Here is a 23,238-nt window from a genome sequence, read left to right as displayed (position 1 = left end):
AGTCGTCTTTTAACCAGAGAAATGGTAGCATAAAGCTCAAGAGAGGAAGAGGGATCAAAAGAGCTGTGGCACAAGGTCACAGTGGAGTAATGCATTGGACTAGCAGTGCCAAAGATGGACACCAGTTGCCTTGGCTTTGACATGTCAAACCTTATAAGACCACTGGAGTTCCAGAAATCTTCCAGGATCTCAGGCAGGTCAGCTTTGCTGATAAGGTGTTTTGGAGCTTTTATTTGGCTGGAAATGTGCAAAAAGTAAGCAAGCCAAACTCCTTATTATATAAACTCAGGAAAGCCTGGAGACTGTCTGAGGAGCCCAGGATGAGAACCAAAGCTGTGGCATCTGGACGCTGCTGTAGCCCCCATGCCTGCCAGCATTCCTTGTTTCTGAGATAACAGAACTGCATGGAGGGAGGTGAGCCTGCGGATGGCTCTTCTGGGTAGATTTTCTACTCACCAGGTGGAATCTGGTCTCCCGCCTGGCGCTCCCATTGTAGCCCTTGGCACACTGGTTTGTCTCTTTCCACAGCTATAGCTGTCTCCACCTGGGGATATGGGCTCCCCAAGGGTAGGGCAGGCCTCTCCCCAGTGCCAGGCACCCTGCCAGACCCCAAAGGGCAGCTCCACACTGAATTGGGGCCAGAGCCCAGAGTGCAGAAGGACAAGACAAAGGCAGGCACAGCAGGCAGCCCGACACGCACTGGAGTGCCCCGGATGCGCTCCAGGCCTGGTAGGGCAGCTGTTAAGGGCCGGCTCCATGGGCAGATATCAGAACTAATCCTGCAGCCCCCTCCTCGGGGTCCAGCACTCCGACCGGGTCAAACTCAGCCTGGGAGAGCTGGGCACAGCTTCTTGCCAAGGAAGGCTGCTGCCATTTAAGCAGGTGCTCTGGCTCTGTAGAAAAGGGGAACTTCATAGAGGATGGGAGAGGGCGGGGGGGGGGGAACCGTTTGGCAGCAGGGCATTTTGAATAGCTCCAGAACCCGCCTGGGAATTTGGGGTGGGAAATGGGTTGGGCAGGTGGGCCAGGAAGCCCAGTTGTTGCACGTTTGGTGCAGGATAAACAGCAGTTCTATGTGAAAAGAGCCACAACAAAGAGCCCTTGGCATCAGATTCTATGGGAACTGAGAGAAGGGGCCCAAGTCAGCATGCAGATGTCATGGAGTGCTTCTCAGGGCAGGTACTGCAAATATTTTTGAAGGCTGCCAGGGGGTCCATGGGTGGACTGGGGAAGGGTATGCCAGCAAAGGCATACAAATAAGCTAAGCAAATGGATGGATGAAGGACTATATGGAGTTGGGTCATGCATGGGTCAGGAAACCAACAACCCAGCTCCTGCCAATAAATGCTCACATGGGAATCCTGCTGCCTGGAGGCCAGTCTGGAGGACCGGGAAGGCCAGGCACATGGCAGTCTGCTTCTGGCACACGGGTTTCCTTTGGCGACAGGGATGTAGGATCAAGGATGCCTCTTCCCCAGAAGCAGGCACACAGACCAGCCACCAGGCCGGGAAGGTTTCAGTAGCCTCTGGCAGGCAGCACAGGCCCCTGCGCAGGTCTGACGGTGGATCCAGCGGAGGGGTGGGATGGAGGACCAGTCGGCTTTCTCCCCCCCCCCACTCCGCCCTCTAGACCAACCCACCCTTCCCTCCCTTGGTCCTGAGGGTGAGTTCTTTGCAGCCTCCAGAGCAGGGCCATTAACAACTCTTTAAATTACAACTCTGGACACACATCTGAAAGCAGCTTTCCCCAAACAAAACCTACCCTTGGCTTGTGGTAGGCACTGTTTTTTTAAATGCTAGTTTCCACCCACAAGATAGCGTTTGTGACCCACGAGCCTCCGGTTCAGAAACATTGTTCCAGAAAGTGATCTGTCTGTCCTTCTCCCCTCCCCCAGCGGGCAGGTGGGGGTGCCAACCCCATTTCCCTGAAGGAAAACCAAAGCCAAGTCCCGATGCCGGCCCTAGTGAAGGTAACTCCCTCGCAGAGTTGCCTTAAGGATTCGGGATTGCGTCCTTAAGGTCCCCAACAGGCTCTGGGACATTTGCGGAGCAGTGAGAACAGGGTTGGAGACTGTGCAGCGACCGACGTCCCTGAATTCCCAGGTTAACCTTGATTTCCCAAATTCGAGCTGCTCCTGCGGTTCCTCCATTATGATTCAGATCTCGGGACTCTGAGCGCACCCGGTTCCCATCCCTGTGCCCTCAACTCGCAGGCTGGTCCCCGCTTTTCCCCTGCCACCCCTTTCGCCAACTCTGGCTCCAACCAGGACAGCGCTGGGCGCGCCGCCTCCACCATCAGCTTTTAAAATACCAAGGTGTCGTCACCGTTAGTTGCCAGCCTCTGTTCCCTCTGCCTTACGCCTTCTTGCTCATCATGCCTTCCTCAAGGACAAAGCCAGGTGTCTTCATCCTGGCCTGTGGCGCCCAGCAAAGTGTCTCGTGGGGCAGGGGGCGCGGTGCGTGTAACCTCCCGGTAACCCAGCCCCGGACACCAGGCCCTGACCAGCTGTGGCTCTACCCGAGCCCGTGCCCCGCTGTGCGTCCCAGAGGCGGGCAGGGCATGCGGGGCCCATCTCCGCCCCCACGGAGGCGAGGGAGGGCGGCCACAGACCGTGGCGAGAGGCGGCCGGGCGCGGCCGAGGCCGGGAGGCTGGCGCGTCGGGCACCTCCGGGAGGCCAGCAGCGCGGACGGCGCGGGCGACTGGAGCAAGGGCGGGTGGGTGCGGGGCGGTTGCCCACGCACAGTCGCCTCCTGGTCATGGCCTGCGACAGACCTTGGTCCCCCCCTCCGCCCTACCGAGGAGACGCGCTCTCGCCTCGCATAGGCCCCTCCGCCAACGAGAAGAGACGACCCCGAAAACGAGTCAAAACAGGCGTGGTGGGGTGTGTCGTCCTCCCAGGACCGGGAGGAGCGCGCGCTTCTGAGGTGCCTTCAGAATTTGTCCCCCCACCCCCGTCACCCTAAAGATATTGACTTGTCTGAGGCCCAAATCGGTGCCCTTTCTGTTCCGTGTAGGCCCAGTGTTTAGGTTCCTCGTGTGAACTGCAGATACTATGGAACTGCCCTGGGGTTGGGGGTCGTACGCGAGACAGAAAAAGCCACACCTGTGCACATGCTGCTCCTTGGCTGTGGCTGTCCGTCCTTTCCCTTCCCCATCCTGCCAGTTCCCACTCATCTTAGTAAACCCCGCGTGGGCGCACCTCCTTTTAATTAAGCCTCCCACCCTCAGCTGAGGCCTGACCACGCCCAGGCTCCACACCCCACGTGCACCAGGTGCCAGCTTCTCGTGCTGCACACACCTGGCCGTGTGGTAACGGCTGAGCGGCTCCCGTAGACCGTGGCCGTGTCGGGGAGAGGCGTCTTTCTCATCTCCCTAAGCTGCGGCCTGGCACATGGCCTGGCTCCTGGTTCTAGGTACTGCGAGAGCTGATGGTCCTGTGGTGACGCAGGGCTGACCTGGTCAGCAGCTCCCCAGGAAGCAGAGACCAGATGGGACGGTCAGAAGGACACCCAGGGGAACCAAAGCCCCTCCCACCCGCACAAGGCAGGGCGCTGCATCACTTTACCCCAGGAAGAAGCGCCTTCTGCGGCCTCCTTGGAATCAGAGCAAGGCAGGCCTGCTTCTTCGCACAGCCGGTCCAGAGCGCCTCCCAGGTCCCCCTCTACCCCCCTTCCCCCTCTTCCCCTTCCTTCCTCCCTTCACCCCCTTCCTCCTTTTACCCCCTTCCCATTCCCCCCTCACCCCTCCATGCCCTTCTAGCAAGGCTTTTCTGGCACTGCGTGGGGGGCTGTTGTAGGAAGAGTGGGCCCTGAGTCAGACAGGCCAGGTCTGAATGCCCTATTATTGTTGCTGTACTTGGTTCTCCGTTCCTTCAAATAGACAGTAAACAGGATATGCCTGGCAGGGCTACTCTAAGGACTGAGATGTGTCAAGAGCCTGGCCCCCTGCACCTGGGAGCTCAATACTCCTTCGAGACCTTTCCTTGTCCTGTCCCTGTCCCAGCATCCCCATTTCTTCCCAGCTGGGGCTGGAAAGGCACATAGCCCTCGCTATACAGAGTAAATAGGGTGCCTTTAGCCCCTAAAATCTTTTTCGACATGAAATGTCCCTCAAGCTTCATGACTTCTGTCAACAAAAGTTTGCTGCCACCAGTCTGGTATCAACAGGAGTGGAGAAAAAGGAGAAACTTTTCATAAATGAACAGTTTGCAAACCACAGAAACACAACCTCTGATAGAAACCAAAAGTACACTGCTAAGATAAAGCTGAGGCCACCTTTTATAGTAAAGTCCCTTCCCCAGTCTCTGATTGGTCCTTTTCTATGCAAATAAGGAATCCAACTTTGTACGTCTGATTGGTCAGAATTGCATGTTCTGATTGGTCATTATGGAGCTGCTCTGATTGGCCAGTGAACATGCAAATAAGAATATAGCTGTGCAGTTCCCATTGGATGGGGTCGGTCTCAGTCCATTGGTTGAAATATAATTCCAGGAACTCCTTTATGAGCTTTGGCTGAGACTGCAGGAACTCAGTGCAGGAGGTCTGGCACCTGAGTCTGTGCCTTCTCTCTGATATGCACTGTCTGTGAGAGGCCTCTGTAAACAATCGCTATTAGGCTCTGATCATGAATTTGGACCTTGTTAACCACAAGGAGTCCTTTTTGGAAGGTATACTTCTTGGGTCAACACCACAAGCCCAGGAATCGGGGTACTGGAGCCACCAGGGGTTCCCCATGCCTGTTGTTCCAATATGGGACCATTTATAGGATTTGGTCTGTGAGGTATCCAGGTACCCTCTTCACATCCCGAAGGCCCAAATACTTGTTGCTTTGGCCCCTCTGCTCACTTTCTAGAACCTCCGCATTCCTCCTTTATGCTCCACCCCAGGTCAGCCCAGCTTCCCCATCCTGCAGGAGCAGTAAAGAGGGGTTTTAACGAGCTCCTGAGGATAAGACCCTAGGATGGGAGAACACTCGCTTACACACACTCCACAGGATTGCTGGCCCTTCCCATCACCTTTCCCTTAGGCCACATGCCTCCTCCAATAACTTTCGCCCTGAAAGCTGCAGCAACACTCATCTTAACCCAACTCTGAAGGGTGTATGTGTGTAACCACAACCTGTACCAGCCAAATTCTACAACAGCCCTGAACCGCCCACTTCACCCCCCTAGTTGCATCTATGCAAGTCCCCGTAGCTCCATTCTGTCTCCTGCTGATAAATGCACTTTGCTCAGGGCTCCTCTCCCAGCCCAAGGACTGTCTCTGGAGGCTTCTGCATCTACCCTAGCTGTCACCCCAACCCTGGGTGCCTCCTCAGCCTTCTCCTCTGGGATGCCCAACACAGCCCACGCTGAGCTTTTGTCTGCTCTCCTCCTCCCCCACTCCAGGCCCCTGCCCATGATTAGTGAAGGTCAAGTGAGCGTTCAGCCCAGAATATAAAAACTCAGGATGGAAGAAGTTACAGCCTTGCTTTTTAATAATTTAAGACTGACACACAGCCGTCCACTCACAGAAAGTCCTAACCCTTTGGGCAGTATTCAAGCCTAGAGAGAGGAAGTGGCCAGGTGGGACAACCCATCGCCCTGGCCTGTGCCATGCCATTGCCCTGCTGGCCGGCCACCACAGCTGCTGTCAGGGAGTCTGCACAGAGAGCTTGTGGCTGGGCACAGCCTGGCATGAGCTACATACAGCCCAGTGTCCAAGCTCGACAGGAGGAAGAGAGGCCAGGCTCTGGTAGCTTCAGCCTCACGCTGGGTAGAGACCGAAGGCAGGGCGCTGGGGATGAGGTTGTCTGGCCAGTCTCACTGGCCACAGCAGCCCTTCCCTGAAATTGGTCTGTTTCACTTTTTCCTTCAACCTTATATATCAAAAAAGTTCTTAATATTCTGGCTACCAGATAACCTCTCTCAGATGTTCTTACAACAGACCACATGTCCTAACTTTTGTTTTGGAATGGGTGGTCAGTGGCTGTAAGGCTGTTACTGGAGACACTTCACCCATTTCTGGAAAAAGAGCAAAGATGTCAAATGGGACTTGGGAGAAATGAGACTGAAAAAGGCAGGTGCCAGGCCAGTACGGCCCAGCATTTCTTTGGTTCTGGAGTGTGGGAAGCTGCTGGAGCCCTTGACCAGGATGGGATGGGACTTGGGGGAGAGGCGACCGAAGCTCAGGGACCAACAGAAGGATCTACTGAATCTTTCCTGCCCCTGCCAGCAAAGGTGCAGGAAGCTGCTGACAGCACCTCAGGCATGGACACCCACATATCTTTCCCTGGTTCTGCATAAATTAACATCCTTACACAAGACACGCACACAGGCTCCTTCCCTCTCTTTAGGGTGGTCAATCACAAAAACCCAGCCACAGTCCAGGGTGTTCACGTCGTGCCACCCTGCTCTTCCAGCAGCTTTGGGCAGTGCTTTCCCAGTCATACTCCCTGGGGTGGTTCGTGGCTTCTGAGGGGTGACAGTGACGGCCAAAGACCTTGTGGGTCACCGTGGGACAGGCCTCTGCCTCAGCACACGGAGTGACAGGCTCTCTGCGTGGGCCAGGAGCTCCTGCACGTGAGCCAAGCCCAGCCCTGCAACCTTGGCTCCGTTCACCTCGAGGATCTCATCCCCCACCCCCAGCAGCCCCGAGTACAGCTTGGCCGTGCTCGTGTCCGCCATCTCCTGCACATAGAGCCCTGCAAAGGAGAACAGGAGAATTTAACACATGAAGTAAAGACATGCCTGTCTGCCATGCTGACCAGGTGGGTGCTGTTTTGGGGGGAGAGGGGGGGCAGGTGTTCATACAGAGCACACACACACACACACACACACACACACACACACACACCCTCATCAGTCCCCCTCACAGCCACAACCGGCTTTATACATAGATACAGTGTGCCCGCCTCCATGGTAGAACTTCCTTTCTCCATCTTCTCTGTTAAAATGCCCTTAATGCAAACAACGCTTTTAGCTGTTGTTACTCATATTATAACCCAGTGTGAAGGAGCTAATCTTAGGTTTTTCTGAGATAAGTTTTGATTGCAGAATAGGGAGGAAAATAATATTTAAAAACTGAGAAAAAGACCTACGATGTGCCTGGTACTGTGCTGGGGGCACCCACAAACGAGCTCCATGGCTGCCCCCAAATCACTGCAGTGGGGGGAAGGTATCCCCGGGGTGCTGAGGGCCAACCCAAACCTGGTTTGCTCCCCGGTATTGTCTAGGACGAGCCCTGGCCTCCGTCTTCCTCGGTTATGGTTCCTCACTTGCAATTTGGAGGCCTCTGGGCAAAAACCCAGGAAATATACAAGTCCAACCTCACATTCAAAGTCATGGTAGCTCACTTTTTGTCACACACACCCTCTCCCATCCACTGCCCCCAGGAGGCCCTGCTTGGCCAGTATGACCATTCCTGGGTCTCTAAAGTGCAGACAGATCCTGGGGAGAACCCGCTTCTCCTTTCCTGGGTCCGATTCTGGGAACCCACGTCCATGGAACAGGCTTTGTGGGGCCTGTGGGCTGGGTTGGCTGGTTCCCCGGCCTCTCCTGGCCACACACTGGGGTAGCTTGTGCCGCCTTAACACCCTCCCTGCTCCCCAGCCCAGGCTCGGCTCGCTGGCTCCCTCCACAACAAGCAGCGGCCCATGCCTCACTCTCCACCTCTTCCTAGAATCAGCTTCCTCAGAAGGGACCCAAACGGGCATCTCATCTGCTTTCTGTCTCTGGCTTGAAGCCATTTAAGACATCTCTCTAGTCTACCTAACCCCACAGGTCCTTTGTTCAGTCCAACAGAAGTCAAGCTTTTCAGAGCCCACCCTCTGAAATTCTGGTTTGGAAGCACACTGAAATCTCCTCCAAGGCACCTGAAGCTTGTAGCTCTGGGTTTAGCAAATCCAATCTTTTGACACATTCCCCATCCCTGGTCTGAGCTGTCGAATGCCCTTTCTGTGTTTCCCCGCCAAGCTGAGCCTTTTCTGCAAGGCTGTCTCCCACCCGACCAGACATATCTGTCATCTCAGCTGCTCAGGCTTGTCTCCCAGCCCTTGCCCTATCTTCTACCTCTTCTGTCTGAGTGTTTGAATTGCTTGCCTGCCCTGTCTGCACATTGGTGGCATGGGGGGAAGGGCAAGTAAGGTGGGGAGTGGTGGAGTCTGCAAAAATGGCTACTGTACAGCAGGAAGGGCAGGTGGGGAACGGTGAGAAAACCCAGAAGAATGCAGCCAGAGCTGGACTAGACACTGATGTCATGCCAGCCATTTTGGGAGACTCTCGGGTGGGCTTCACAACTGCAAGTCATGATAAAAATATGACAGAGAGATTGCTATTGTAGGCGTTTATTGTCTATGGGAAGTGGCCTTTGTTAAGGATGTACGATCTCTGTGTTGTCTTCAGTCAGAAGCAGAAGGCAAAGCCTGCCATTCTCCCATGCTTGTCGAGAATTGGATGTGGTAGCCAGCAAAGTAGCACCAACATCTTGATGTTTTAGCGAGGACCGTGAATGGCCCCCGCTCACAGCCCCTCTGAGTCCCAGGAGAAACAAGCCTCCGCTGCTGGAGGATAGTCTGTGACAAGGAGGCACCAGCACCAACCACGTTTCATGTGCAGGGGGATCTCTGTGTGACAGCCAGCGGCCAGCTGCAGGAGCAGGGGCAGGACAGCACCTGGGCAGGACAGGGAAGAGCTCACACTGACCCAGGTGAGGGGCACCCCAGGGAGCAGGCCAGGGCAGAGCCCAAGTGCACCAAGGAGCCCTTGGCGACTACAGACCCCTGCTCATCAGAACTCCATGACAGGTAATGGGGGAGGGGCTTGCACTGCCTGCAAAGGGGCCGAAAGGGACTTCTGGGGAGGATGGCAGGGCAGAGTGCATGCCCAGTTGTGTATGATTTCACACTGACAAATGATGCAGACCATGAAAGTACCCGTCTGAAGTTCTGCTCCCCAAATACATTCTCTTTCTGAAGAGGGAAGGGAAGAAAAGTGCCAGGCTCAGAGGGGCTAAGTAACTTGCTCAAGGTCACACAGCCAGCAGAGGTGCTGGAGTATAAACCGTGCTATGTTGTCTAACTCTCGGCCCTCATGCTGCCTCTTTGGGGGCCTATTCCCCTCACCCAAGGAGAGAGGAAGCTAAGAAAAGGCAGGTGGCTAACACCTGTTGGGTGCTTTGTGGTAATCAAGATATGTCAACAAACGCCATCTTCCTGTGAGGACGGACGTTGTACCCTCCTGAGGTGCAAAGTGGGAGAAACTTTTCCTCTCTACCTCTCACACTCATGGAAAATTTATCAGTAAACTGAGTCCAAACTACCTCCAAGTCAACCAGAATCCAACCGTGTTTCACCATCGCCATGGCCACCTGAGTTCAAGCCACCAACATCCTGTCTTCCCTGGACTATTGAAATAGCTTTCACTCTGGTCTGCCTGGTTCCGCCTGCAGCCCAATAGAATCTGTTCTCAACACAGCAGCCAGTGACCCTGTTAAAAGTGTAAATCAGAGCGCCTCGGCCTCTGCTGCCAGCCCCACTGTTCCCCTCACTTGGTGTGACGCCCCTTTCTGAGCTCAGCTCTGACTCTCCCCCTCGCTGCTCTGTTCAGCTTGACCTGCCCACAGTCAGCGCCTCCAATAGGCTGAGCTCATTGCCACCCCTCAGGGCCACTGCACTGGCTGTTCCCTCTGTCTGGAATGCTTGTCCCCCAGACACCACATGGCTCCTCCCTCCCTCCAGCGTCTGCTCAGAAAAGCTGCCCCACTGGCACCCCCGGCCCCCAGTCACTACCCTCGGGCCCTTACCCTGCTTCATTTGTGTGTTTCTCTGCACTTTTCACTGCCATGTATTACACAGCATATAAAATGTATATTTTTTGTAGATATAGTCCATCTCCCTCACTGGAATGTGTGCTCCTGAGGACAGGGGTTTGTCCATTCCATTTACTGCTGTGTCCCCAGTACTGGCAACACCTAGAGGTGCTCAGTATCTATTTGCTGAAATAATGAATGAGGGAACAGAGGCAAGAGCTGGCTGCAGTGTGCAAATCTGGCAGCAGGCAGATCCATTTCCGGGTTAAAGAACTGATCCCAGCGATCAGAGCATAGAGCTACACCCTCCTCAGCAGAGCCCAGCAGGACAGGCTTCTGAGCCAGTCCTTCTGAGCCAGTCCTTTTGTGCCTGTCTCTCCCTTTCTCTCTTCTTCCTCGCTTCCTCCTCGCCTCTAGCATACCTGTCTTCCATCCCTAGTCACTGCGTCTGGGAAGCATCTTTCAGGGCTCACCCTGAGGTGGTTTCTGGAGCTCAGACCTCGGGTAAAGGACAGCTGAGATCTGGCCGAGTGCAGAAGGATGCCCAGAGCCCCTCCCTGACCCTGCCAGGGCTGGAGCCAGGATGCATGTGAACATAACCCCCAGGAGCCAGCCCTGAGGGAGGGACCCGGACGCACAGACAGGAAGGCACACTCCACGTGCCCAGACACATTCAGCAGCTAGAGGGGGGAACCGTTTGAACACATCAGCCACATCAAAGGGATCGCCTCTGAGAACTGGCAAGCACAAACAATCTCCTTTCGCTCTCCAGTGAAGAGCTGGCCTTCACGATTCTGACTCTGAGAACGTCAGCACACAGCAGAGCGGCAGTGGAGTGAAGCCTGCGGCAGCTACCCCCTCCGGCAGCCCCACACTGTGACTCTCCAGAAAGAGCCCCTATGGGGAGGACTCCAGTCTTTTCAGTAAGAGGTTCTCCGAGTCCAGAGCTCCACTGCTCAGCCAAAGACCAGAACATGCCTCTGACCACAGCCACAGGCACCACTGGTTTGCTGAGGACCCAGGACAGAGGAGCCCAGAAAGTGGAGGGGACATACCTGAGTCCCGGCGCCCATTCCCTGAGGCCACACAGAAGCCAAAAGTGCCCTCCGGGGAGCGTTGTAGCTGCAGCTGGCTTGTGCCATCAGGGAACACCTCTACCACGCGGCCCACTGTGCGAGCCAGGCTGGGCGCACCCACATCCTCCACGCTGAGGGCACGCCGGGGTGGGGCCTTGGCTAACCTGCAAGGGCACCAAGGACAGAGTGAGGGAAGAGGGCTGGGCACTGGGCCCCAGTCACTCCTTGGCTTAAAGATGACTGCTGCCTCTCAGCTGGCGGAGCTGCTGCCGGGGCACCACACATCTAACCAGCATGAAGAGCCTTCGAGGGCTGAGGTGCTGCTCCTCACAGCCGTTGGAGGTCCCTCAGAGCCCAGTGCCACAAAACCAGAAGCGCCCCGCCCCGCCCAAGAGCAGTGGGTTTTCATCTTTTTGGGTGCGGAGACCTCTCTGAGAACCTGGTGAAAGCTATGATTTTATATAAAATTTCCAGGAATTAATGGACCCCCGAAACCCCTCCATGGAGCCCGGGGTAAGAGCAGCCAGCCTACAGGGTCTCATCAGAGAGGGCGGGGTTTCTGTAGGCAGGCTCACAGGTCAAGGGCCTCTTTGGGGTCTCTGCCTCTGGAGCTTTAATTGGATCTTTAACTGGGCTAAGAAGCTCTCTGAACATTCGGATTTCAAGATGTCATCAGATAGTAGAGGCACCGAGGAACCAAACCTTCCTACTCTACCCCTTCTAGCACTGCCACACCTTCTCAGAGCTCAATCGCACAGGGCAAGGGCACTGAGGTACGGGCTCCAAGCCTCTTGTGGCACCTGAGGGTCAGGAAGTTGGTGTCCGTTTCTCGGAATGGGACCCCACTCAGGGCCATGCAGCTGAGGCAGGAAAGAGTTAAGCTTACAGCTCCACTGTCTACTCTGAGTTTATCCTCCAAACCACTTGCTCACTTGTCCACTCTTACCTGCCAGCTGCACTGTCGTCCCCTGGCTCCCCTACCAGGTAGAGGCTGGATCGGTCCACCTTGCCGCTCAGCAGAGAATGGAGGTTCTGAAAGGAGGCAGCTTTTCGATGTTGGTGAGGGGGTGACACCTAGTGGTAAAGATACAATATTGCAGGTGAGAAAAGCGCCCCCTGCAAGGGCCTGACAGACCTGACCCCAACCATGAATCTGAGGGCCCTGCAAGAAAGTAGTGGTAGCGTTTTTGTCATTACTTCAAAGTGTCCAACAGGAATCTCCGTAACTTACTCAAATTAGATGGGCCTACACAGGTGATCTGAACTTTCATTTTTTTTTTTTTGGCTGAAATAACTTACTAGTACTATAATACTAATTATCTCATTTATTAAGAAAATCTAATTGTCTTGGTAAGAAAAAAGTGAAAGCAAGTTATAGAATAACTACAATTTTAGAGTTAAAATCATAAATATTATTTTGTGATTCTTTTATGATCACTTACATTCAAAAATTTTTATCTAAGTGTGTACCTTAAAACACAGAATAAAAAGACGGAAAAGACAAAACGTGAGTACCTCAGGAGTTCCCCCAGTGATGGGGGTGGGTGAGCACAGGTAAGGTCAAAGCCCTAAGTGCAGTTGTAAGTGTTCGGCTGAAAGCGCGAACCAGGTGCAGGGAAGCAGAGAGAGACTTCGCTTGGCTTAGGGCGTTTGGGGACACTAGAGGAGCTGACACCTGAGTGGGGCTTGACGCATAAACTCTCCAGGTGAAGACAGAGGTGAGGTGCCCCATGAAGAAGAAACAGCAGATGCAAAGACATGGAGTGACTAGAGAAAGCATGGTAGGTTCTGGAACATACTCATGGTCATAGGCTGCAGAGGGGATGAGAGATGGGCTGGAGCTGGGGCCAGCCCTGGGAGAACGTCATATGGCCTCCTGAGGTGCCCCTGAGTGACGTTAATCAGAAGAGTTACAAGATCAGATCTGTGTGCTAGAAATTGAGCCAATGAGGAGGCCGCACTGAAGGTGGGAGGTGGGAGTGATGAAGACGGAGGCAGGGAGAAACAGACTTTTAAACAAATATTAAAGACATTTATTATGATTGGAATCCACGCTCCAAAGAAGTAAAGCATATGATCAAGAAACTTCGGAGAGGGGCTGACTTGTATTAGAGTTTAAGAAGTCTTCCTGGGAGAAGTCACGCATAACTCAGACCCGAAGAACAAGCAGGCATTCCCTAGGGAAAGGGGAAAGGGGCGATGGGAGGAGAGCCTTCCAGATGCAGGTTCAAAGGTCAAAGGACCACGACCCCTGGAGGTCGCGTGTGAGAACAAGGCCACTGCCCACTCAGGAGGGCAAAATGAAAACCAAACTGCTGTAGCATCCACCTACCCTCTCCATGCACACACACACACACACACACACACACACACACACACACACCTGGCAGCACAGGTCTGACAGGAAGTAGCTGTCATCAACATTGCTGGGTGAGACGGATTCTTTCTCCAGTTCTTGAACGTTTCTTTCCACCGCTCAGTCCTCCTGCACTTGCTCCCACCGTGTCTCTGCCAGCCTCCTTTCTTCTCTTTGCCCGCTCCTCTACTACCCTAACGTCGTCGTCACTTCCCTTGAGGGGTTTACAGAGACCAAAGCTCTGAGGGCAGTGCACCTGGGTGCTCTGGCGCAGACACACAGGGACGAATTAATGTCAGGAGGAAAGTGGGTTCCTGGAGCACAATGTCAGTCTAGGCTCCCCTTCCCAGCTTATGATCGCTTGGCCTTCCGTTTATCCATCCAGCAAATACTTACTGAGCACTGACCACGTCCCAGGTAGTGTTCCTGGGCCAGACAACCAGTGGAATTTCCACTCAGCCTGCATTCTCCTCCAGTGCCCCAAACCATAATCACCTACTTCGCTCTGCCCAGGGGAGGGGTGCAGGGAATAGAAGAACAAACAGTACCTGAAAACACCTGGAATAGAACAGCGTTTCCAGGAAGCTAGCTGAGAGTCAGTGAGCTTCTGCTGGTCTGTCCTATTGCACATGGGAGGCCGCTCTGCCTTCACTCCTTCCCACCGTGTACTGAGCACATTTACCATACCCGCCATCATACTGCATATCGGGAACACAAAGATCAATGGTGTTTCCTCAGATATTCACATTCCAGCGAGGGGAAACAGACAAAAATCAATTAAAATACCATGTGGCAAGTTCCACGAAGGCGGGAAGCCCAGGATGAGATGGGAACACAGAGCAGAGGCCCAGAGCTGAGCCCAAGGAAGGGTTGGAAGCAACTTCCTGGAGGAGGCAATGGCTGAAGTGTCGATGGATGAGCCAATATTAGCAGGTAGGGAAGGTGGGAGAAACATTCCAGGTGAAGGTTCAAAGTTAGACATGTGTGTCCTGATTACAGAACTGCAAGGTCAAGGATCACTGGGGTCAAGTGTGAGAAGGAGAGTGGTGAGAGACGAAAGCGGATCACAGAAACCCTTCAGCACTGCCAAGTGAGCTGAACTTTATCTGAGGGTGACGAGGGACCAATGGCCGGTGTTGCGTAAGGGGGTGGCAAGGCCAGATTTGCTGATCAGAAGGAGCTACTCTGGGAGCCACGGGGAAAAGACAGGGCTCGGAGCAGCAGGGATGCCAGTCACGGGGGCGTGGAGCTAATCCAGGTGTGAAGTGATTTGTGCTAGACTGAGTCACTGAGACCATGAAGAAGGTTCTAGAATGACCAGGTAGTCGACTCCAGGTCTTGGTAGAGGTGGCAGAGTTGAAGGAGGACTCTAAGATGAGCCCGGGCGCGGGGAGCTGGGGGAAGAACAGAAGTGTGGATGCCGCTACCCCCACCGTGTCCAGGGGAACTCAAGCCTCAGGGATGAAGTATAGGGAAGGAAGCCAGCAGCCTCCTTTTCTCCACCTTGGCCTCCGGGCGGGGGCCGCCTGTGTGCTTCCTTTCTCCTTTCACTCCAATGGTGGCTACACCACCACTGGCCTCACACACCCCTTGGCTGGGCCCTTAGGACTCACCAGATGCAGGTATTGTAACGATGGGGCTCTCTTCACTTTGGGGGTGCTGGTGTGTGAAGCCGAGCCAGGCAGCGGGGACTGCAGCTGCTCCACACTGCAGCTGCGGGACTTGCCCAACCTGGGCCGGGTGCCCTGGCCCAGGGCCAAGAAGAACTTTTTCAGCCCCAGGGTGGAGGCGATGCTGCTGCTGCTTTTCTTGTTCCTGTCAGAAGGGGCAGCTGAGGGTGGGCCGGGTCTCGCACTGACCCCCGGTAGTGCTCTGAAACGCAAGGGTGGACGTGAGGTGGGTGGGAGAGGGCTGGGGGAGATGAAGGCAGGCTGTATCTAAGGGTCTGTGGGCCCCAGGTGGGCCAGCACCAATGTCTTGTGGAGGAAGTGACAGCCAGGCTGCAGAAAGAAAGGCCGAGCGGGCTTCCGTGGGACTCTGCGTGGGTAGCTTTTAGGGAGAACAGCTCAGACAAGACCCTTGGTGTCACACGCAACTGTGGAGTCACCCAGTCATTTATTCATTCACTTGTTCATTCACTATTTCTTGAGAACCTCTTCCAGGCCTCTTGCAGGCACTGGGACATGTGGCAAACAATGAGGGTACGTGGTAAACAAAACAGACAAGGTCCTTTTCCTCGGGAGCTTATAAACAGCAGACTAGGAAACAGAGTGAGAAACCACCAGTGACTGCTGAGTGGGGTGAAGCAGACAATGACAGGTTGACCAGGAAAGGACTCTCTGAGAAGATGAAATTTAAACTGGGAGTTGCATGGCAAGAAGAGGCCAGTCCTGCCAAGCCAGGAGGTGAGAATTCCAGGGTGAGAGAACAGCTGGCACCACAGTGCTACGGCAGGAAGAGGCCCGGTGCTTTCAAGAACATAACAGGGTCAGGCCAATAGGATTGGATGTAATGAGCAAGGAGGAAGGAGGCACCAGGTGAGGTCACACGGGCAGGCCGAGGCCCGATAACACGGAGCACGTGATCCGAGGGAAGAGGTTTGGAGTCTATTCTGAGAGGAAAAAGCACGGAAGGGTTTCAAGCAGGAGAAATGACATCATTTAATGAAGGTTTTAGAAAGATCCCTTTGACAGCATTTGACAGGGTCTTAATGCTGTCACCCCATCACCCCATCACTGTGTGGAGAAGGAACTGGAGGGGGCAGGAGTGAGGGCAGAGGGCACGTGGCCTCTAAGAGTCGTACAGAAAGAAGGGACGCAGCTTAGACCAGGAGAAACGCGGTACAGCTGGATGCAGGAACCGGAGAGGACTGGCCAGGGGGTTAGAGACGCAGAGAAGGAAGAGAGAGCAGCCAAGAGGACACCAGATTTGGGGCGTGAGCGTGCTGTGGCCAGTGTTGTGTTTGCTGGGGGAAGCAGTTTTTGTCAGCAGCGATGGAGAATTCAGTTAGTCCTCTCAGACACGCTAGTGGACATGTGGGGTCTCGAGTTCTGGGGAGCACACAGGGCTGGAGATGGGGCCTTGGCGCTCAGTGCAGGTGACACCTTGGGCCACGTCACCAGGAATGGTGCATAGTGGACAGGAGGAAGCCCCGACCAGGGGACTGGCTCGCCCAGGCTTTGAGGCCCCAGAGCACAGGCTCAGACCGCACGCGTTCGAGAGAATGGAAACGTGAATGCGGGCTGTTTCCGCAGCGTCTGGTGGTCTCCAAGCCCAGAGCCAGGAGCAAGGCCCCACACACAGATCACCTGATCCTGGAGCATCTGGAGGCTGGGACTGGCTGGCCAGCTGCGTCCAGCACAGCGCCTGGAGCTTGAGGCCGTTCAACAAACGTTTGCATGAATAATCAAGTACCTTAGACAGGAACAGGTTGGGAAAGGAATATAGGGGTACCATGCGAGGATTTGGGAGCAGTAAGGTCAGTCGTGCGACCACTCCAACAGGGCTCTTTCTTCACCTAGAGTCTCCGGGCCCCATCCCCTACAGTCAGGGCTGCTGCTTGCTCTTGTCACTCACCCGGATGACACAAGCCCTTGGGAACTCAGCTCTGTCCTCTGCAGACCTCCCTCTGGTTCCCGGCTGGACTCTGGCTCCTCTGAGGCCAGGGAGAGGGTGATAGCCACAGAGCTGATGGTGCCGACATCTGTGGAGGGGAGACAGTCCTGGAGTCCTCCTGCCACAACGACAGAGACCTCCCGTGTCACTGACCCAGCCTCACAGGTCATGATCAGGGGAGAGAACATGTCCAATCCAGAGGCAGAAGAGCCAGAGGAAGCTGGAGAGGCCCCCAGCGAGCAGTGAGACCCACAAAGCAGTGACGGGGTCTTACTGCTGTCACCCCATCACCCCGGCACAGCACCTGGTACACAGCAGATGATTCGTAAACGTCTGTGAAATGAAGGGGCTGCTTGTGATAAGCTATGTCCCTCCTATATCGAGACACAGTTGGGAGCAGGGGGAAGTTTTGTATTCCTGGGGCATCCATGATGAACTACGCAATGCTTTAAACCCTCCACAGAGATTATTTCATGAGCTCCTAGGAGACAGGTTCTATTATTCTCCTCAGGTAACATCAGGGGAGCCTGGAGTGCAGAGGGGTTAGGTGACGTGTCCAGGACCTCCTGGCTAATAATGAAAGGAGGAGCCTCACCTGGGCCTCTACTCCAGGCCCCGGGAGGTGAAGGCCAGGCTGCCCAGAAAGGTCAGCAGCTCTCAGAATAGAAACCTCCCAGGAAGTGGCTGGGGGCCGCTAGCAGCCAGCCTACAGCCACTGAGGGAAGGAAACCACACCTTAGCAGAGGGGGAGCGACCTCAGGGTGGGACCTGCTTCCTTGAGGTTCACGTGAGCGAGGGAGGGAGAGGGAAAGTGTATGTGTCTGTGTGCCGTGGAGGGGTAGCCAGCATGTGGGGGAGGCGGGGGCATCCACACCCTCGGTAAGGTCCGTATGGCCTGTCGTCTCTGCCCTCTCCCTACACTGTTTCCAAGCCCTGGATCCCTCCTGAGCCACCCCATCCCCGGCTGCCAGAGCTGTGGGCACAATAAGGCAAGGCCACGTGGGGCATGCCTGTCACCTCTGCCTAAGAGTGAGTGGTCAAATTGTCACAACATCAGGGATTTGCCCACAATACGAGGACCCCTTTCAAGGGCAGAGGTGACATCCTACATCCTTGCCAGGGCCAGGGGGTCTGGGAGGGCTCAGGCGCCAGAGCATAACCCAAACGCTCCTCATGGGAGCTCTGCCTGCTGGTTACTGTGCCTGGTGCCCTAGCCCCAGGGCAGCCCCTTACCATCTCTGCAGTTGTCCAGGGGCTCCTCGGGCTCCTGGCTGCGGGTGCCCTGCAGCACCCCGCCCTCATGGATGGCGCCTCCCCAGGGCTCCTGCAGCCTCCCAGGTATGCTGTTGTTGCAGTTGTTGGTGGACAGGGTCAGCAGTGGCTGGCGGACGTGGGGGCTGCAGGACTCGGTCTGCGGGGGGCTGAGCTCGCAGGCCGTGGGCACTACACTTCTGGAAGGAGATGGGGGGCTGTCCATAGTCTCTCCCTGGTCACCTGGCCTGCGAGGCCCAGCCAGGGCTGCCTTCCGGTGAGACCCAGGTGAGGTGGTGTTCCGGGAAGAGGGAGGAGTTGGCACCCATCCTTCGGGGGACAGGGAAGCAGCTGGCTGCTGGGCCTGATGCGGGGCAGAGAGCTTGTCGTGGTTCTGTTGCAGGGGCTCCGTTTCCAGAGACTCGTGACTTTCAACAACCTGGGTTTGTGTGTCTGGCCCAGGGGACGCCAGCTTCATGAATGAGGTGGTGGCACAGGCTTTCCTGAACGGAGCCCAGGAATCCACAGGGTGAGAACCGGGGTTTCCCATTCCTGGTCCTGGTTGCCACTGGGACCCCAGGGAGGCCCTCTCAGAGCCTTGCGCAGGAGGCTGAGAGAAAGCGTCTTCTCTGGGGAACAGAGCCCCCTCAGGCGTGTGTCCTCTGCCTTCTTTTGCCTCATCTGAAACCTCCTTGAGATCAACGCCAGGCAGGTAGTGCGGAGCCCGAGGGCTCTCGGACGGCTCCTTCCGGGACCATCTGTGGCCTCCTCGAGGCCTGGAGCCCCGCGGACGGGGGCTGCTGCCTCGGGCCGGGCCGCGGGCCCTGCTGGGCTGCGAGGTCCCAGCCTCCTCGCTGTCGGTCCTGCAGCTGTCCGATGTGTCCGTGCTGTCCAGGGCTGAGTCCACCTCCTCTGCGCGCACCGAGTCTCCAACGTGTGTCTCCCGAAGCCACTCGGTGCGGAGCCCCTGCTTGGCGGGGAGGAGCCAGACGGGGGCGCTCAGGCCGCAGGAGCCAAGGGGCTCAGCCGACGGTCCCTCCAGCCCGGAGGCAGCCTCGCGCTCCTGGGGGACCCTGGGGTTGGGGGCTGCTTTCCCCTGGACAGGCCGTCGGTCCTCGATGCAGCTGCCGCAGGCTCTGCACGTTCTCTGGCTGCCCCGTGTGGGCAGCGGCGCCGGGAGGGCCCTCTGGTCCAGGCGGCCCACAAGCCCGTGCAGAGCCCCTTCCCTCGCATCCCTGCGCTGGAGGCCCCCGGCGATGTAGTCTGCAAGCTCGGGCTTGGAGCGCAGGGGACCCTGGCCGCCCGTCTGCAGCGCGGGGCTCAGTACCTGGCGCTGGCGCTGCTGCAGCCGCTCCAGGTAGCGGGACTCGGCCTCTCGGGCAGACTCGTCCTCAAAGCGGACGTGGGACGGGGAGGGGCCCCGCTTTGGCCACTGCCCACTGCTGGACTCCCCGCTGGAGGAGTCACTCGTGCTTCCGTTCTGGAGCTGCTCTCTGCAGGCCAAGGGCGTCCTCCGGTCCAGGGCTGGGCTTCTCCCGCCATCTCTGATGGGGAGACAGGAGGAGAGAGGTCACAGGTAGAAGGTGGGGAGGGAGGTACCCTAGGCGACGCCAGTCAGTAACTACACCCCCAAGGCAGGTTCCTGGGGAATCAGGCAGCAAATCCGAGTAGCTTACAAGCCCATCCTGATCCTGAGACACAGCGCTAAACAAAGTCATCACGACGGTCTTTATTGTCTTTGCCACGTTGTCCACTCAGCCTGATTCAAGGTGAAACATTATTAAACTCAGGATCGTACAGAAGGACGACATCAAAGTCCTCGTGGTGTGTGTGTGTGTGTGTGTGAGAGAGAGAGAGAGAGAGGAAGTGCCCTGGCCATCACAGCATCTGGTAATGAATTGTGGCAATACTGTATTTGCTGGAAAGGTTTAATGGGAAGCGTGTGCGAGACCGACTGTGTGGGATCTGAAGCCAGGGTTTCTTGCTCTCACTCGGGGTTCCTAATTCTCTTCGTTGACACAATTCTGACAGTGAGCGATGCCCTGGGGGCTTGTCTTGTCAGCTTGCACACCCCCTTCCTGTACCTGCCACTCCCCAGCCCCTCACACACACTCTGGTCCTGCACAGCTGGGACGAGAATTACTGGGCTAGGAAGAGTCTCCTCATTCTGGCATCAGCCTTTGCTCTGGGAGGTACTGTGGCTGTGGACAGAGCATGAAGGTGCCATGAGGATTGGGAGGACAAGTGCGGAGCAAATGAGGCACCTCAGCAGTGAGCAAACAACCCCTGCCAAGCTTCTCAGGCTGAGGCCTTCCTCCCTCCCAGGCAGGATTCTATCTGGCTCAGAACCTGGACTCGAGTGGCCCTATGGGAAGGGTGGGAAGGCCCCTTGCTGGAGGCCCACTTCCGGCAGCAATGCTGTCCTAATCACACAATCAGTGCGACCCAGTCTTCACACAGCCACTCTGGCAGGGGACAATGGCATTTAGGGTGTCACCTCCCAGGCCCTGCATCGTGCTGACATGCTTGTTCTGCCCTCCCTGGAGTAGGTGTGCCTGTCCCCCAAACAGCACAAGCATGTGCTTCCAAGAGCTGCTCGATATCTACGGGGATTTGTTTCCAGAAAATGCAGCTCCTGCTGCCCCTTTGCCTCCTGGGAAAAGCCTGCCTGTCTGTTCAGGCGTGCCCCAGCCACCCCCACCAGACCCAGGATAAAGAAGGCCTCTGGAGAGGGCTCTGCCGCCCCCACTCTTCCATCACCTTTCACCAAACTGCTAGTTGGAAGCAGTGATGCCTCCAGGCTGGAGAGGATGGGGGTGGGGAGCTCCTGCATCTAACTGAGGCCCAGGGCCTGTGTGGCATCTCCATGTTAACTCAGCGTGGCTCTCCAGGGTGATCTGACAAACGTAACCTTTAGAAGCATCTGCAGCAAGCATCTGGCAGTGATTTTCAGCTCTGCCCTCTCAGGATTCACCAGTGCTGCCAAGTCAAAGTAATTCTTTTCTGGACACAGCAGCTGCTAAAGTGGGTCACCTTGCATTTCTATAGCATTTCTACAGCCAGGGGACAGCCTGGCAAAGGGGAACCTACTTTAAGGTTAATGACTGGGGTTGTTGTGAGCTGCTGACATGATACAGGGAAGAGGAAGTGTCCAAGAGTAAGTGTCTACAATCAGATCTGTTTGGCCGGTCTGCTTGCCTATTTTGAGGCTACCCAACCCAACCTACATTCCTATTGACAGGGGAACAGGAGGATTCTGTGGAAGTTGAAGACTCTGAGCCCCGTTATGTGCAGAGAAGAACAGTTAGGATGCTGCAGAGAAGCCATGCCCGTTCCTAAGGAGTGCCCTCCAGCCAGAGGGAGATGAGGCACCAAATGTGGAAATAAAAGGGCACCTGGTCTGGCACTTCTTGCCAGCCAGGGTATCGGGTCTCCTGAGCCGTTTCCTTAGGTCACAGTGACATTGGACATTGAGGCAGGCTGCCACCCTCTGCTCATGCCAGGGTCATTTCAAAGGTGCTGTGCGGGTCCTCTGCCTTTCAGGAGTGGGTTCAGCAACTCCCATCAAAGAGCAGATGGCTCAGTTCCACTCAGAGTCCTCGTTCCCTCTTGTGCCGGGTGGTGATGGAAACCAGCAGGCCCACCGTGCGAAGGAAGCCGCGGGTTTTGTCAGCCACTCAGATGGGGGGTCCTGCTTGAGCCTGGTGCAGTTTGGTGTGGGCTGGCAGTCCCACCTCAGGCCCAGGTGTGCCAGCGCTGGTGTGGTGACCTCCAGGTGTAAGTGGTTTCTGCGGGACACCGTACATGGAACAGGCACAACAGTGGGGATGGGATGTCATCAGAGAGCAGCCATGCATGCAAAGTGCTGGTCAGAATGTCCTTGAACTTGTTCTTTTCCCGTCTCTTCACCCTGATGCACTCACCCTCACCCATGGCTCTGGCATCGTGAAATCAGGGTAATGCCCAAGTCTGGAGTTCTGACCTCTTTCCTCTTCTACAGACCTTGTATCCAACTGCCTGATAAGAATCTCTAGTGGATGCTCTCTGGGCAAACCCCTCCAAAGCCTGACCCTGCACCTAAGCTTCCCTCCTTGGCTAAGGCCCCACCAACCCTTCAGACACCAAGTCAGAACCCTGGGCTGCATCCTGGATGCCCCCCTCTCACACTGTCCCCATCCAGTTCATTACAGTAGTTCCCCCTTAGCTGTGGGGACTTTCTGTCCTTTCAGTTACCAGCGGTCAACTGCAGTCTGAAAATATGAAATGGGAAATTCCAGCAATAAATAATTCATAAGTTTTAAATTGCGCGCTATTCCGAGTAGTGAGATGAAATCTCATGTCGTCCCGCTCCGTCCCACTAGGGACTTGAATCCACTCTTTGTCCAGTGTCTCCACGCTGCACATGCAACCCACCCAGGAGTCTAGTAGCTGTCTCAGTTATCAGATCAACTGTCGTAGTATCATAGTACTTGTGTTCAAGTACCCCTTATTTCACTTAATAGTGGCCCCCAAGGGCAAGAGTAGAGATGCCGACAATTCAGATATGCCAGAGAAGCTGCAGAGTGCTTCCTTCAGTGAAAAGCTATGCAAGTACAGGAAAAAGAATAGTTTGTGTAGGGTTCGGTACTATCCAAGGTTTCAGGCATCCTCGGCGGATCTTGGAAAATATCTCCTGCCCATCAGGGGGGACAACTGTAAATGAGTTAATATTAAGAGGTAACATGCATAGAGTACTACTCACTACATGTCAGGTGCTGTTCTAAACACTTTACCAATATTAACTCATGTAACCCTCACAACAACTCTGTAATACAGACACTATTATAATTTCCATTTTGCAGATGAGACAATTGAGGCACTGAGATTTCCCTAAAGGCACGCAGCTAATAAGTGGCAGAGCCAGAATTCAAACCCAGTCTTCTGGTTCTGGAGTCTCTTATCAACTTCTCTGCTGCCTCATTAAACCTGCTTGTTTCTGGCTCTTGGCAATCTCTTATCTGCAAACCATCCTCCGTGTCACATCTCACCAGGACCACGGTGCAGCCTCCTCTTGGCCCCCAGCCCCCAGATGCAACAATCCCTGCAGCCAGAACGACTTTCTGAAAACACAAATGTGATCATGCTACCCAGCCCCTGAAAACCCTTTAGTAGGT

General features: G+C 55.3%; 1 protein-coding gene across 5 annotated transcripts in view; it reads right to left on the bottom strand.

Moving 5' to 3' along the window:
• Positions 1 to 5,652: 5,652 nt before the first annotated feature.
• The window catches only part of KIAA1614 (KIAA1614 ortholog), a 42,687-nt gene continuing 25,101 nt past the window's right edge, over positions 5,653 to 23,238 (bottom strand). For 2 of the 5 annotated variants that reach the window (XM_074322258.1, XM_019733836.2), the window contains exons 5-10: positions 18,068 to 19,629; positions 16,796 to 16,952; positions 14,833 to 15,091; positions 11,810 to 11,937; positions 10,843 to 11,027; positions 5,653 to 6,683 (exon numbers count right to left, since the gene is read on the bottom strand). In XM_074322258.1, coding sequence (XP_074178359.1) covers positions 6,490 to 6,683; positions 10,843 to 11,027; positions 11,810 to 11,937; positions 14,833 to 15,091; positions 16,796 to 16,952; positions 18,068 to 19,629 — 2,485 coding nt within the window. In that variant the 3' untranslated portion in view covers positions 5,653 to 6,489. The other 3 variants (XM_019733913.2, XM_019734001.2, XR_002137551.2) reach the window with 3 other exon arrangements.

Source organism: Rhinolophus sinicus, linkage group LG17, assembly GCF_036562045.2.
Source record: "Rhinolophus sinicus isolate RSC01 linkage group LG17, ASM3656204v1, whole genome shotgun sequence".
NCBI lineage: Eukaryota > Metazoa > Chordata > Mammalia > Chiroptera > Rhinolophidae > Rhinolophus > Rhinolophus sinicus.
This window is presented reverse-complemented; position numbering and strand designations above follow the sequence as displayed.